At 36.9% G+C, this 16,402-nt stretch overlaps 2 protein-coding genes and 2 long non-coding RNA genes across 8 annotated transcripts; 3 read left to right on the forward strand and 1 right to left on the reverse strand.

Annotated features, from left to right (window-relative positions):
• Positions 1-970: 970 nt before the first annotated feature.
• Positions 971-8,053, reverse strand: LOC149041601 (uncharacterized). Of its 3 annotated transcripts, XR_016189279.1 has the most exons (3): positions 7,776-8,053; positions 3,880-3,943; positions 971-1,843 (listed from the first exon to the last, which is right to left on the reverse strand). It is a non-coding gene; the product is annotated as an uncharacterized LOC149041601 (long non-coding RNA). The 3 variants fall into 3 exon arrangements; XR_016189278.1 differs by lacking the exon at positions 3,880-3,943; XR_016189280.1 differs by lacking the exons at positions 971-1,843; positions 3,880-3,943 and adding an exon at positions 6,439-6,719.
• On the forward strand, positions 2,241-5,402 carry LOC149041602 (uncharacterized). Its single transcript, XR_016189277.1, has 2 exons — positions 2,241-2,620; positions 4,833-5,402. It is a non-coding gene; the product is annotated as an uncharacterized LOC149041602 (long non-coding RNA).
• Positions 8,054-8,159: 106 nt separating the features above from the next.
• LOC149041603 (uncharacterized) lies at positions 8,160-10,571 on the forward strand. Of its 3 annotated transcripts, XM_089214874.1 has the most exons (3): positions 8,167-8,371; positions 8,574-8,746; positions 9,106-10,571. In XM_089214874.1, the coding sequence occupies exons 1-3, from the start codon at positions 8,298-8,300 to the stop codon at positions 9,162-9,164; spliced, it is 306 nt and encodes a 101-aa protein (XP_089071000.1). In that variant the 5' UTR covers positions 8,167-8,297; the 3' UTR covers positions 9,165-10,571. The 3 variants fall into 3 exon arrangements, 1 of the variants encoding a protein (XP_089071000.1); XR_016189284.1 differs by having other exon boundaries at positions 8,160-8,371; positions 8,449-10,571; XR_016189285.1 differs by having other exon boundaries at positions 8,446-10,571.
• A 1,532-nt stretch (positions 10,572-12,103) lies between these two features.
• Positions 12,104-15,918, forward strand: LOC113676254 (uncharacterized). Its single transcript, XM_089213774.1, has one exon. It carries the CDS (start codon positions 12,118-12,120, stop codon positions 14,521-14,523), a length of 2,406 nt encoding a protein of 801 aa, XP_089069900.1. The 5' UTR covers positions 12,104-12,117; the 3' UTR covers positions 14,524-15,918.
• Positions 15,919-16,402: the final 484 nt, after the last annotated feature.

The following is a 16,402-nucleotide window of genomic DNA, read 5'->3' on the forward strand; positions in this document are numbered from 1 at the left end:
CATCGGTTACGCCCTTCTCTTTTCCGTTACTTAAATTGTGTTCGTCGAATGCGCTAGCGACCTGCTCAATCAAAATATTGTGACTTCAAAGGTTTCTGAGAAGGTTATTTTGCGGTTTACGATGGAATAATCACCACAGATCTGAATGTGTCCCCCCTGCGTAGTTTGTCTAATGGGTTAGAGAGTCATGGAGGAAGCCCATGAGCTCAGGTATGTCCCAAGGAATAGACGTTTTTACTCGGGCTTTCCAAAGGAAATGCCCAAGATGAAATTCCGGCTATGTTCTTTCTTCCGTTAATTTGCAAATCGCCGTCAAGTCATTCACACGCATGCACGACGCTTTTTGACTCAGACGCATGCGCGGCGTTTTTTGACTCAGAGGCATGCACGACGTTTTCACTGATGAGCACATGGTATGGTGTAACGGCGGAAGAAGAGAAGTTTTAGCGGTGCAAAATCAGCACAGATACTGTGTATAATACGCTGAAAACGCATATAACATATGCACACAGCGTTCACGGTAGACCCACAATAAAAGATGTCGAGCATTTTCGGAACGGATCGGTCCGCGAGCCTTGTCAGAGCTCTCTTTAAGAGCGAACATTTATGAGTGAACCTTCAGCAAGAAACATGCTGTACTGCTATATAAATGCTGAAAACTATTGAATAAAAACGACATTTAAGTTTAACTACTATAGAGCCAGTCAATATTTAACATTGCTTTTTTCTTGTAACAAACTGATGTGTTCTCGCATGAGTGAGGCTCACAGCAAGTTATTGCAACTATAAATTTAGTAGAGACAAAATCCTGGTCCTCAAATATATTTTGACCTAACCAAAACAATAGCAGCTCCATATAGTCTAGGTAACGAGTTAGTTTTTAGACGGAACGCAGTTCAACAATGTGTTCCAATAAGTTTGTGCACTTTGATTTACAATAACACATTTGGGAACAGCTCTGCAAATGAACTTATACCTCACAAATAAAGTTTTATTATTGTTCTTGTTGGATAATAATATCTACCATTAAACCCTTGAAATAATTATCATTTTAATTAGTAGATATGTAGTTATATGAAAACACATTAAAACTATTCTTATCTTACAGTGTCTTTTTCCTCAGTGCTTATATACAGAATGAAAACACTTAGACAATCTTCATATGCAAACGAAAATTTGCAATTACTGTAATTGGTAGACTCTGAATTTTTTTTAATTATCAACTGCAACAAACTAAATAGTCAATTTTCATTCAAGGGCTATTGAAAATAGTGGTTTTGATTGGAGTGATTTCAATAAGCCTGGGTACTGCGGATGAATCATATTTAAGTTATTACATGCTAAGAGTAATTTTCATTGGCCCATGAAATAAAAAAAAGAGACTCTTTAGTTTGTAGTAGTCGATATAGAACAAAAGAAAACGAAAGATTCACAACACACCACTAACTATTAGTTACCCTATTCTTTCACAGAAAATGAAACTCACTCAAAACACCAACAGTTAATTAGTACTCTCTGGGTTTAATGAAATCACTCTAACCAATAAATCAGAATGAAATAACTAAAAGTATACTAGCCCTGTAACTCCAAATATAAACAAACAAATTGGAAGGTAATAGTGCAAGATATGCTAAAGTATATTTCACAGGTCTGTGAGAACCAATCTAACAACCCCATAAAATTAATTCTTCATCTGCTAATAAGCTCTGGTGGTGACATTTTGTTTTCTCTTGGTGATAAGAAACATAAACAATTGTTGTTCTTGTGTGTGTTAAGTGTAATCACCCTAGCACTTGGGGCTGTTATAATTAAAAGCTATCTCAGCCTGGAATCTTCTGTTAACCTAGAAAAAGAAAACATAAAAGGACAGCCTATTTGGCAAATGACTCACCCTGCTTCAACCCCTTAACCCACAAAAAATATTTTGATCAAGTCAAAACTGAAAAAAAAGGAGATAGTGGCTAGTAATAAGTATTGAAATGATAGCCAATAATGTCTGGCACTACCTTCCCCACTCCACCCCAGAAAAGGATCTTCACACTAAATAACTAATGATGTTTTCCACTCTCTGTATACATATGTGAGAAACCTGCATCTCTGACATACCAAGACAGAAAACATTTACAGGATGAACCAATAATTGCATAAAGAAACTTAGGCAAACGTAGGTACAAAAAACAAACTTTCTCTCCAACAGAAAGACTGAGTGAATGCAAATATGCATCTAGTTTTTTTTTTAATAAAACTGCTCTAACTGTAGGAAATAGACACCACTACATCAAATTGCACGTACATATCACTGTCTTATTTCTTCTCTGACTGGCACTAGAGTTGAGATCAAGCAGGTTTTCTCTCCATGATGTAAATGGATTGCAGGTTAGTCAATGCTGGTTAATGGGTCAGAACAGATAAACGAGCAGAGAGTTTTCAAAATGCTGCATGTGCGGGAGGAAATTGTGAAGGTGGATAACCAAGCAGTGAGACAAAGAGACAGCTTGTGTTGAAACTGGATCCTGCCATCAATGAATTGATTAGCAAGCGTGTGGTCACAATAATTGAGCTGAAAGATTCTGATGTGCACAAGATGCCCAGGAGAAAGACAGTCATAAATATCCTGATGGTAAGTGCTGCATGTGGCTTTTGCTGTATTTTCTATTTTGGATGATTATTTTCTTTGTGATTCACATGTTTAATGTTAGCCTTGATCAAAGAGTCTGTTTACACAGCAGTACTTTGTTACTGCAGCCTGGTGAGAATCAGACAAAGCTTACTGTTTTCTCTTGTAATGTGTGGTAGACATGATCTAAAACATGTGCTTACTTACTGATCAATGCACTCGACTCAGACGAACACTCGAAAAGCTTTTAAATTACTCGCCTCCAGCTTGAGATTTAAAAACTTTTCTCCCAACATCCCGCATGTGTTATTTTGGAGGTAAACCATAGAAAGTGTCAGTAGTCTGGTAAATTCAAACAGACAAGGAGGAATAACAATGCTCTTAGTTAGCTTGTGTTAACCAAACCATAATGAGCTCTGGTATATACTTACACTGAAATCTTCTATGTGTACATGTGTGTATATATATATATATATATATATATATATATATATATATATATATATATATATATATATACATATACACATATACACATATACACATATACATATACATATACATATACATATACATATACATATACATATACATATACATATACATATACATATACATATACATATACATATACATATACATATACATATACATATACATATACATATACATATACATATACATATACATATATATACAGCTATTTCAATTTACGTTGTCGGATAATTATCAGCAAAATTAACAATGCCTCATCCATAAAGCGAAGATCTCCGATGGCGAGCCATTTGGATGAAAGAAATGTTGGGGTTTCAAGTGGATGAGGTTGCAGCCGCCTTTCGGTCTTGTCCTGTACCCTTGAAGCTTTGATCCGACGACGTAAATTGAAATAGCTGTATACATATACATACATACATACATATATATATATATATATATATATATATATATATATATATATATATATATATATATATATAATTTGCACAATGGAGAATGTGCTTCCGTTTTCAACGCTTTATTAAAGACCCGAAGCGTTTCGGCATTTGCCTTCCTTAGGGGCCTTAACATGCAATTGTTACAGAGTTGTAATTCATATATATTCATATATATATATATATATATATATATATATATATAGATAGATAGATAGATAGATAGATAGAGATAGATAGATAGATAGATACATGCATACATTCATACAACCGTTTTATTTAATTATTATTAATTTGCTTTTAGACAACTTGCCATACCACTCAACTTACAGTAACAAGTCAAACCCAAGACCCAAACCAGCTCAGCTTCCTGACTATCCTTTGCAAACTGACACTGTAAAACATAAATCTTAAGATTCTTATGCATGCAAAGTAGACAGTTGTTCAGACAAGGTAGTGCATGTGCATATGCATGTACATAGGGGCTAGCATTCAGTAAACTTTGCAAGTGAATTTGTGGAATTTTGCTGGTTACTTCAGTCATTTGCTGGAGTTGCTACTAAGGTTACAGTATGGATTTACTAGTACATATATTCACTGTAAAACGTTATACCCAACACAGTTGCCTTTCATTAAACATCTTCCTACTTCAAAATTTATTGTAAACTCTGTCTTCAGTCAATAGCACACATTGATATAAATATGAAATAGAGATTTACTTAAAAACATCATACCCAACATATTTAACTTTTGGAAATATTTTTTTACATAAAAATTTTCAGTAAATCCTGTCAGAAATTATAAACATGAAAGAGACAAAAATTAATATTGTCAGTGTTGCCTTGATGTATATTTATCAATCCTCATGGGTTTATATTCGTATTTTGTAATTGCCATCAGTGTGGTTTTCTGAAAAGTTTTCTTTTACATTTCTTAATTTTGTCAGCAAAAAAAATACTCTCAGACAGGGAGAAAATTGCTGTATTGCTATTGTTATTTGACAGGGTTGTTAACCTTGAAAATCTGTCAGTAAGAGTTTCAAAAAGGTATTAGCATAAAATATTTCAGGGTAGGAATGCCATGTCTAAAAAAAATATTCCTCACATTTATGTTCACAACATTTGGTGCTGTTAGCTGCATTGTACTCTCTGCAGAGTACAGTGCTTATTGTGCTGTTCCTTTGTAGTTGGAATTTGAAAAGTGTGTTTATACTAGCTTCCAGGCCTAACCTGTGGAATATTCAGTAGTTTCGTAAACACTGTTTTGCTGTATGTCTATCCTAGTTGAAACATGGACTTTACTCAAAGCTCTACAAGCTGCAATTTGCTGCCCGCTTAGCTGTCTTTGCAGTGGTGGCTATTATTGGCATTGGTACCTTCACCAGCTGTTTGTGGGTGTTCCACTGCAAACCACCAGCCTCAGGCAAGAAAATCAACCTCAAAGACTTTGAGGACAAGTTTTCATATGACGGGGAGTTTGAAGCTCCAACTTTGGAACATAAGGTTCCCATTGAGAAGCAGAAGCTGGTTATTGATGCATGAAAACACCCAATTCAAAAAATCCATTTGTTATTGCTAAACTTACACTAGTTATCTTTTTTTTTCTTTTTTGTAATGGTGAGTTGCTCTATTTGTCTGACATAGTTGGGTTGTTATATATCAAGCATGATGAATTGTAGTGAAATTGTATGTGTACTGGTATTTAGTACGAGGTAACAAAGGGGGGAAGGTCAAAAAGGTTGAGTGTGATCAGGACCACAGTGAGCTCTGATAGGTGAAGGTTTTCCTTTGAGTTTGTTTGGCCCATGGCTTTAAGCAGCTTTCTTTGTTTTCCAACTTAAAATCTTAAAGCTGTGTTAACCCTTGTGAACTCAAAGCTGATATTTCTGAATATAATTATTGTCATTGATGAATACAGGAGCAATCATCCAAGTAAAATATCACCCTCTAGAAAGTTATGGTCAAAATATCTTTTTTTGGTTAAGCTTGTGTACCATCCACTCTGTCAAACAATTAGGATCTGCACCAGTATTTTTGATTTAAAGGTTGCATTTTAAGGTTACCCTTTCAAAATGGATTTTGGAACTCCTAGGTTTTTTTCTAGGAATTCCTAGGAATAAAAGATGTGAATTTTCATAGTAAATTCTGACTGAGAATTCCTAGAAATTCCCAATTGTAACAACTCTGGTTCTAAAACCCTAGAAATTCCAAGTTAATAGCCAACAGGACTTGTAATTCCTATAGGAATTCCAACTCAGAGCATCAGTAACTTTCCCTAAAGACTGTAAATAAAAAAACTTGCCAGAAATTCCTAGGAATTTTCAGGAATGTCTAGGAATGTTTAAGAATTACTGGGAATTTAAAGCAAAAAATCTGAGGCAACTAACATGAAAGAAATACTAAAAATTCAAAAATCCCAACTAAAAATTCTATTATTCAATGAAATTTATTTACATGCTTAACTCAGGTTTACATGTAGAATATTTTTGATTGTATTTTAAAATCAACATGTAGTAATATTAAGATGGAATTTGATTTCTTTTTCTTTTCTTGAAAACTTCATAAGAATTATCCTCAATTACAGCTATTCATTTAAAATAGTCCTAATCAATCATTAAATTTGGTTTGACACAAATTGTGAATAAAATCTGTTGATTCTTTTCCATAATACAATAACTTGAATTATATTTATTGCAATAAATACTATCAGTCAAAAGCTAGTCTCCAAATGAATCATTTTAGTTTTGGATGATGATACAAATGGTATTTAACCCTTTTGCTCCCAGATTCAAGCTTTGACTTGATTTAATGCAGTTGTAACTCCTTTGGATAAAGCTCTTGTGTGTGAACATTCAAATGTGAGCTGTCAAGCAGCACTTTCATGCTATACTGTTCGTTTTTGTTGATTCTGCACATTGAAACTCACAGATTTCTCCTCAATTTTGACTTAGCACTCTTGAGAGTGAAGGGGTTAATTACAGTTAAAAAAAATTGATTTTTTAATTAAAATCTTGTTGTAACTGTGACAATAAATTAGAATGAAGTTGTCCTAAACTACAGGCTTAGCTGCTGTTTGTCCTTTTTTCCTGAGCTCGCAGCTTTCTCTGTTGGCCTCGAATTAAGTTGTCTATAAGAAGCCTATCCATTTTGTATCTGGATTCAATATCTGAACTTGGAAAAAAAAAAAAAATATATATATATATATATATACATACATATTATGAGCTCAGACAATGCCTTAGATAGCTTTATGGAAAAGGGCATTAATTGGAACAGTTCAGTGTCTTCTATTAAAAGCAAAACTCGAATAACCCGTGAAGGTCAAGTTGTCATTACTTGTCTTTTTCCTGTCGAGTGTTTATTGCCGCTTTATTGCACAAAAAACGCGACTGCAACTTTTTTCTAGCAGCTTCGCGTGTTGACAAACTGTTCCCTTTATATTTTCTTTTGACAATGAATGCGATGCGGTAAATATAATTATTCCGCGCACGATTCCACTTCTGGTTTTAACGTAATACAATCTGACGACATTTGCATAAAACAGACCTGTGTGACAGGTAACGCAACACTATCCAATCCTGAACCTTCCAAACGCATAATACAAGTCGTTTGACGGAAAATAGTCCGAGTCGTTCGAACGGGCTGATGTTTTATACAAACGGATGATCAAGCCGTTCGAACAGGCTGATGTTTCTATCGAACGGATGATAAAGCCGTTCGAACGGGCTGATGTTTTCGACAAACGGATGAGCAAGCCGTTCGAACGGGCTGATGTTTCTGTCGAACGGATGACCGAAGCCGTTCAAACGGATGCAAATTTTCCTGAACGGCTGACAAACGGCTCGTGAACAGAAAGCCGTTTGCAAACGGAAAGCCGCTAGTGTACATTTTCCCGTGGAAGATCACATTTTACTAAAAAAGGGCTAAATAAATTATTTTTTTTATCAAGGAGGGCTTCTTTATGTAATCAGTTTTGTTTAATCACAGCTTGTATTATGAATCTAAAATGTTCCCAGGTGACTAAAGTAATCTTAAAAACCTTACTGATAGATTTATTTCATTGTAAAGTGTAAGCTTAAGAAACTGCGGCATGCAGGTGACCAATTCGATTCTCAGAATTATTCGAGTTTTGGTTGCGCCGAGCGTTAAATAAGCTTAATTCCAACCGTTATATCTATTCTTTGGTAAGATTTTGATCACGTAACGAATATCGCAATTTTTACTCACCAAAAACTTTCAAAATCGTAGCATTGTAAATGGCTACTCGACCCTTGTTTGTACCAGTCGATATGTCATCTGTTGTTCCTTCTTTTAACTCCACGGCGCCAACGACTCTCTTTTCATTTAAAACACTCACGCCGTTCTCGTTTTCCCATTGAACCACAATAAGAAGATTCTTTAGAAATGTTACATTAAGCAAAACAGTTGAGAAAAGAAATAACTTGACACACATGCGATCAATCGTTGAAGAGTACTTTCAAAGATGAGCGCCAAATGGAGTCTTCTCTGTTTCCGATCACGGGCATGATCACGTGGATCTTTTGAGAATTGTCATTGGCTAGCAAAGAGAATCCGCTGGCTTGCCTGATTGCAGTCTCAAGAGAAGCGCACAATCCTTTCTTAACTTCCCTCACCGGTTCTCTCCTCTTGAACGATAGATACCTTACATCCATGTTCTGACGATGATATAAATAATGATGTGAGCTCAGTCTATGTCGAAATAATGGTCAAGAATCGATCGTACTAGAAATGCACGATTTGTGGCCGAAAGTTGTCGAGGAAACAAAGACTCGAAACCCCCTTGAGATGTGTTCATCGCAAAGGTGAGAAATAACACACGCCAATCACAATTTTTAATGTGATTACAAATCGTGTTTTACCCTCATTTTTATGTGAGAAGAATACCACAATGGGAAGTATAAGAGATGCTTAGATTATCCCAGTATACCAGTACCGAAATCAACAAAGCTTGACCATAACAAGCGTTCAGTAACACGTTCCAACACAGCCATCTCGATTCCTTAGTCTGTCGTTTCCACTGAACTTAGAGCAATGGTGCCAACAGAGTCAAGTGCGTCTCATTAAGGAGAAACATTTGTTCAAGGGACAGAAGCAACTTTATGCGATTACAGAGGTGCGTTGGAATTCTGGTCCACAAATGGTTATGCACTGTCCGAAGCGTTCCCGAGCTTGGAAAGGTGTGTAGAGAACTAAGGTACAAGGTTGTCATTTTATACTAAAAGTAAAATTTTATAACAGACCCAAAGTATGAAACAATTTTGTTGATAGCAGACTTAGGGAAGAACAACAAGTAAACTTTAGAGCTGTTGTTATTGAGGTGTGACTTCTTATTTGTTTATAAAGAAGGATTTGTATTTTGCACCAAAAATAAAAAGAAGTAATATTTTTCAGGAGGACATTTTAGAAATTAAGTTAGGAAAGAAAACTCGGTTTGTACTTCTAACTATGTACAAGTCTTGTTTTAAAAATATTTTCAGATCAAAGTTTCAAATAAAGCAAATTGAAGGAGTCATTAAAGAGGTGTTTTTTCTTGAAGGGAACAGTGACCACCTCTGTCTTGTCCACATGCCAAATGTTTGTGGAATGTGCAGATGATCCATATGTATTGGAAAACTTACAGAAATGTTATGTAAGAATAAAAACAGCAACAAAAATTAGTAACAATCAGTCGCGAAAATAGAGCAAAAAACGGAAAAAGAAAAAAGTAACAACATTCAAAAAAGAAAGAATTAATTTGGTGTTGAATTTGTTTGTCTAAGGTATGAAATTTTTACTAAAAGTGATCTGAACAAAAGTCTCTGACACTGTGTTTGAGGCAACTGAGCTTGACTGTTCCAAGGTCTCCTAACAAAGGCAACCAGTAATGTAGGTTAGGGAAGTAACTTATATTTACATCTAACAAAGTTCTTTAAGTGTAGATAACAATGTAATTATTGTGGAAGTTGTGTACTAAGGAAAAGCTGATGGATGTTTGATGATTTTGGCACATCTGTGAACATAAGACATTTTGCATCACAATAAAAACTTTTATGATCATGGAATCCAAGAGGCCTTTGAGGTTTGAAAGCAAATCTGTGATATGAGTACATTAGATTAATTGGCAATTTGCATCTAACATAATTGACTGCTGCTTCATGAGAAAATCCATATTAATGTAAAGATTTACTAAAAGTTAGTTTGAATAATAAATTTTATGATCTTTAAGTTATAAACATATACATGTATGTATTTTGGTAAATTTTGCGTAGCATACCTTTTATTGAGCCAAAGTTTTAGGCCTCTAAAATTACTCCTTGTCTTAAAACCTTCACATTCAAGGTATTGAGAATTTCTTGGAATTTAATTGGACTTCAAGGTATTTAAAATGCCTCAAATTCGGTTCCCAGTAATTCCCAAGAATTCCACCCTTCTTAAATTAGAGGTAGTTTGTACAGCTGAGAATTCCTAGGAATTTCAAGTCCTCACAAAACTGGAGTCTTCCTTTCCCAGCAATTCCCAGTAATTCCAAGCTTTTCAAATCAGAGCTTATTTGCATAGTTGGGAATTTTTTGAGAATTCCAAGGAATTCCCAGAAAACTGGGAATTCAGTTCGCAAGGGTAGTGTGTAGGAGTAAATAAAACTAAAACTTGTTCCACCAAAGTCTTGGTCACTGTGACTGAATTTGGTAAAGTTCATGGAGAGACCACTGTCACTTGAAGTTGGTGGCAGTTTCCATATCTTTTTCTCATTTTACGGTTCAGCATAAGAAGGACGCCTTTTTTTCATCTTTTGTTAGAGTGCAAAACAATGCTCTCTGAGGTTTTGTCTTTAAGGGTTCCATATCTAGTTTTTATTTTTAATGAGACAGACAAAATAGATATTTGAATTGTCTTGTGTGAATAATGACCAGTTTACTTGCTATTGCATTTTACATGTACACTTAAGTTACTAATAACTTCTGTTTGTATATATAGATGTAAACACTTGTTCTGAAATAAATGTGCATGTCACGCCGTGGAAAAGTGGGTTTTGAGTTTGTTCGCATTTAATTTTATCTGTGATTTTGTCTTCTAACACTGGGTGCAAACCCAGGCTGATTCATTTGTAGTTCGCACTTTTATTCTCTGCCCTTCATAGTTATATATTGTTCTCCTGTCAAATTAAATATTAGTTTGATAGGAGAACACGATTTCGGCCTGTGCAGTATCCTTGTTGATTTTACTCTGCAACGTTCGGATACTAATTGTAACTACGTAAAATGAAGCCCATCAAATAAACAATCCTGTTTCAAGAAATTGACATTGCTTGATACATAGATTTAAATTTTACAGTACTTCTGTACCAAATTAAAGTATTATTTTCACTTCCTCGATTGTCTTTTCTCGTCCATAGTTAACATTTCCTTCTTTTTCTCTTTATGTTTTTTATTACGCATTTGCACATTCCTTCGGCACCAATTCTTCTCCCATCTTTTCGGTACGATTTTCTGTAACTGCGATGCAAGAGGTAAGCGGGCTGAATCGCCAAAAGGGCAGGTGGCAAGAATATATTAACATCACTCGATTCAAATAGCAAAGCATCGCGTTTACTAAAATGAAGCTGTAAGAGTGCAACTAAATGAGAGTTGACAGAGGTTGGTATACATAACTATTAACTATCAGGAGCCCATTACCTGATATAATAAATAATGGGCTCTTGTCACTATCTGTGAAATAAAATTACGAGCTCGATAGAAAGTTATGTCATTCGCTGTTGAAGCGAAAGGCGGAGGTGGGCGGAAGTGCGTTTTTAATTACGTATGCTAAGGCCAGTTGACAGTATGCTGCCAGAAAAAAGTACTGTGCATTTACGGACAAGCTTTTAGATCATTTTTCTTTAAGTGGACTTTTCTTTCCATCATTATCTACAAGATTATGTACTGAGAGGAGTGTTGCAGGTTTGTTTGAATGTATTCACCTGCAGCTGGTTATTAGCATATTGTGTATTTCTATGGGGAAACAATCACGAGCTGTTTCATTTCACGAAGGGTTGCGAACTCTTTGAAACTATGGTTGACTTTGATCCTACACTCGCGCCGGAGACAGAAGGAGTTGTACCGGAAAACGACCGATATTCAATAACAAACAATAACTCTTCACCAGGTTCTCCCCTATTCGCAAGAGGAAGTGGAGTCCCTGGGAACGTGGTTTCAGTGTGCCATACATACTCCATGCACCTGATTCTCAATTTCAAGGTTGGTATTTGTTTAAAATCTAACCTTATGGCAATTTTCACTCGAAGGCTGACGCAACACAGGTTCCAAAGAAGAGGGGTAATAAAGAAAAAACTAAAAACGCAATTTTATGCCATAATTGACCGCTTAATGTACAAACATTCGCTCACAAATACCACTAACATCAAGGGAATATAGTTTACAATTTCTTGCTAACATTGATTAACAATAAGCTTCTCAGCGTTGTGAACATTGCACACATAGTTATACTCTCTTCTTTATGTTCCATCCATTATGTGGTGAGTAGCTAATTTGCTAATTCATTGACCTTTTCCAGAGATACGAAGCAATCCTAAATGGAGAAATTCCGCGTAACTTGCACGTTAGCAGACTGTTTGTTCAACAATAATCTAATCAGAAATGATATGGATATGCATGAAGAGGCCCAAGTCCTGTTGAGAGAAAGTAAAGTTGAAAATTGTAGCGACCCTGAAAATGATATTTCCGAAATATGTATATCCGAATATTTTTTCCAAGGAGGAATGCATAGCGAGCTACTATTTCTGGAAGTCAACGAAGAATATGGCCGTTATAGTCAAGCATTGGAAAGCAACCAGCGACCTCTGCAAATCAACGAAGAATATGGCCGGAATAGCGACTCGGAAGTAACAGCATGCAAAGGAATCATTTTTACCCACGTTCTCATGCGTCGACCCGCTTTGGCGATTTTCGCTTCGAGAAGACTACTTGAAATTGCAAAAGAAAATGGGGATAAAAAGTCGGAGCTACAAGCCTATGAAGTAATGGGTCGTTGTTATGACCAACTGTGGAAGCCGGATATTTCCATCGTGTGGCGAAATAACGCACTGGAAATTTGCAGAGAGATCGGTGACAAAAAACTTGAAGGACAAATACTTCATGAGCTTGGCGACGCACACAGAGACCTTGCTCATTATCCAGAGGCAATCAGATGTCTAGAAGAGTCCCTAGAAATATATAATAAATCTGGCATATTCAAAGAAGAAGGCAAATTATACCAAAGTCTCGGAATGACCTATCACTCTAAGGGGGAGTATGACAAGGCACTAGAATGTCATTTCAAGTCACTAAAACTGATAGAAGAATACGGTGACGATGAGGATATAGGTGTTTCCTACAGTAACATCGGCTCTACTTATAATGCAATCTCCAAGAACCATGAAGCACTGGACTATTTCAAAAGGTCACTTGAAATTTTGGGAAAATGTAGAAACAGTACATTATTAGGAATAATTCATCACAGCCTTGGTGTTTGTTATTCCTCGCTCGGTCTGTATGCAGAAGCCATCGACCACCAGTTTCAAGCAGTAAAAATCCTCGAAAAAACTGAATCCAAGTTCAAAATAGGTCGTTCCATCATTTTACTCGGGAACCTATACATCGCAATCGGCAACAAAAAGGAAGCGATGAATAGTTTTCAGAAAGCCATTGAATGTAGTCAGACCACTGGGGACAGGAAAATAGAAGCAAATGCCCTCCGTGGTATTGGTGTTTGTCTAGCAAACTGTGATGAAGGGGAAGGATATTTACAAAAAGCCCTTGAAATCACAAAGGAGACTGAGGATAAAATCCAAGAGGCCATGACCTACTCAGGCCTTGGTTTCTACTACATGTCTTGCGGTCGATTCAAAGAATCTTTAGACAACTTTAACATAGGAATTTCTATCATGCAAGAAATCGGAGCTGAAAGTGAATTAGCAGGAGCCTTGATTAATGCTGGATCTACATACCAAGCTCTTGGAAAGCTGAAGGAAGCAAAGGAACTTCAAGAGAAAGCCCTCAAGAAAACAAGAAAAATTGGAGACAAGGGAAAAGAACAGGAGGCTCTCCACTGCTTAGGGACCTGTTACCTGGAGGATGGAGAGTTAAAGAAGGCGTATGATTGCTTTTCTGAAAGCATTACCTGTGCTGAAAAGAATCGCAAACTATTTCAGGACGAACATAAACTTTCCCTGGATAACATTACTTTTGCTAGCTATGACGGTCTATGTTCGCTTCAGATAAGTCAAAGGAATTTTTCTGAGGCGTTGTGTGCAGCAGAGCGAGGACGTGCACGAGCTCTTGGCGACTTACTGTCAAAGAAATATGGTATCCAAAGGAACAATACACACGAATTATATCTGGATAGTATCAGCAATCCTTCCATAAAGAACCAAAGTACGATCATCTTCATAGCCAAGCCTCTTAAAGATCATAAGAAAATGCATTTCTGGGTTTTACAGGGGGGAGAAATTCACTTTCAGTCTTCCAACATTAAAGTACGAGAAACCAGCATCGAAGTTCCTTTGAATTTATCCCGAAATAAACGGAGGGTCGTATGCGAAGATCGCTCATTATCAGCGTATTATAGAATGCAACCACCTCCTAGAGAAACTAAAGGAAAAAGTGGGCAGCGTCTCTTGGAAGAAGAAGATGAGGAAGAAAAGGAAGATTCAAGTCTCTATGTACTGCATCATAATTTTTTCGCCCCTGTTGCTGATCTTGTTCAATGCAGAGACGTCGTTATCGTCCCGCAAGGCGATTTATTTATGGTGCCATTTTGCGCATTACGTGATAACAACGACAAATTCCTGTCAGAGACCTTCCGATTCCGCCTGACTCCATCCCTAACAGCACTAAGGATGATCCAGGACAGTCCTGAAGACTATCACAGTGCAACTGGGGCGTTGATCGTGGGTAATCCCTCCGTTCCTCCACGAACAAAGTTGCCATCATTGCTATGAGCCAGGAGAGAAGCATTAGAAATTGCAGAGTTGTTAGGCGTGTCAGCTACAATAGGAGAAGAAGCCACCAAGAAACAGGTCCTCCAACGGATTCCGGAAGTCAGTTTGATTCACATTGCTGCCCACGGTGATGCAGAAAGAGGAGAAATTGCTCTTGCCTCAAATTTTCCTGTCAGATCTAGACTTCTTCTAAAGAAGGAAGATTTCATGCTTACCATGGAAGATGTTGCAAAGGTTGGTATCCGAGCCAAGCTGGTTGTACTAAACTGTTGTCACAGTGGTAAGGGACATATCATGACATCAGAGGGAGTTGTGGGTATCTCTCGCGCCTTTTTGGCAGCGGGAGCTCGCTCAGTGCTAGTTACCCTCTGGGCTGTGGATGACCGAGCCACAAAAGAGTTCATGATTCGTTTCTACGGAAATCTGAAGTGTGATAAACTGAGTGCCTGTGGTGCTCTTCACCAGACCATGAAGTGGATGAGAGACTCCAAGAGGTACAGAGTCGATGAGTGGGCACCATTTGTTTTGATCGGAGATGATGTCACTCTGGACTTATGAAAGATGTAATACCTTTGAGCTGCGCCACAAAGCAGTCGTTGATCGGGTACACAAGTTTTTCTATCCTAATGATCGCGTACATGGATCTTATCAGCTCTATGTTTGAAACTTGACTGATTGACGATGACATCAATCTGGATTTATGAGAGCTGTTACAATGTTGTAGTAAGCAACAAAATAGTGATTATGAGGTTCATAGTTTTTTATGTTTATGTATGGGGTACCTTGGCGATGGCCTTAAATAATTTTTTTATACTGATGTTTTAGTCGGCAAATGTTTAGATTTATAAACTCAACTAACACTGAGAAACCTTCTACTGTTCAAGACTTCGATGATGTTTCAGTTAAGGAATATTTAGATTACAATGTTCAGATAGCACTGAGAAACCTTCAACTGGTCATGACTTTGATTGAACTCTACTATTTAGTAAATTGTAACCAAGTAGCTGAGAAATATGGATAGTCTTGTAGCATGCAGTAATCCGCAAAGTTGTAAGAAAATTGTTTAAATAGCTCGCTCAGGACTATTACCGTTTTGTGGCAAAGAATGCTAGAAGTGACATTTTCCATTTTAATTTTTTAAAGGACTTAGTTTTTTTTATAGAAATAGGTTAAAAACATTTCTAGCAATTTAAGTAATTTGGCCGACATCACGCTGCATTTACTACCTAGCAGTCCTTGTGATGAAGCAATACAATCATACGAGAAACTCAATTACATTTCAAAACTGTTTAAAGTACATAGGCGTTTATTGAAAGCACATAATTTTCCTAGTGATTTTCCACGCGTGTTAGTGACGTAATAAAGACCGCTGACCGAAAAAACTTTTTGAATAAATAAGAACGAAATAAATCAAACTGTTTATAATACTGTTCAGCCTGTTTCACAGTCGTCTCATATCGTATTTGCCCTTTGTAACTAGCTGAAGATTGCGAGAAAGATTTGCACACAATGTATCCTGACTACCAGTATATCCACTGTGTTTGTCTACTCCCTGGGGTTGTTACAATTTGCATCAGAGAAAAAAGTGTAATAGGTCGTGTAAAAAGCTTGTAAAATGCCCGACAGTTTTTACAATCAAGATGGAAGAGAATGAACTGAGTCTGCAATAAAATTGATGCTAGAGTAAAAATAATATATAGATTTAGCCAAGCCTAAAAGCGGAGCTCGCATTTTTTTCCCGCACGTCTCAAGGGCACAACACCTTGCCTCGGCCAGGACTAGAACCCGGGTCGTCCGACTCGGAGCCTAGTGCACTGACCACTGGACTACTGGACAAAGCCGTGGCGCTGGCGTGCCCGCGGTACAGTTGACCACGCAT

This window comes from Pocillopora damicornis, chromosome 8 (assembly GCF_964200805.1).
Source record: "Pocillopora damicornis chromosome 8, jaPocDami1.2, whole genome shotgun sequence".
Classification (NCBI taxonomy): domain Eukaryota; kingdom Metazoa; phylum Cnidaria; class Anthozoa; order Scleractinia; family Pocilloporidae; genus Pocillopora; species Pocillopora damicornis.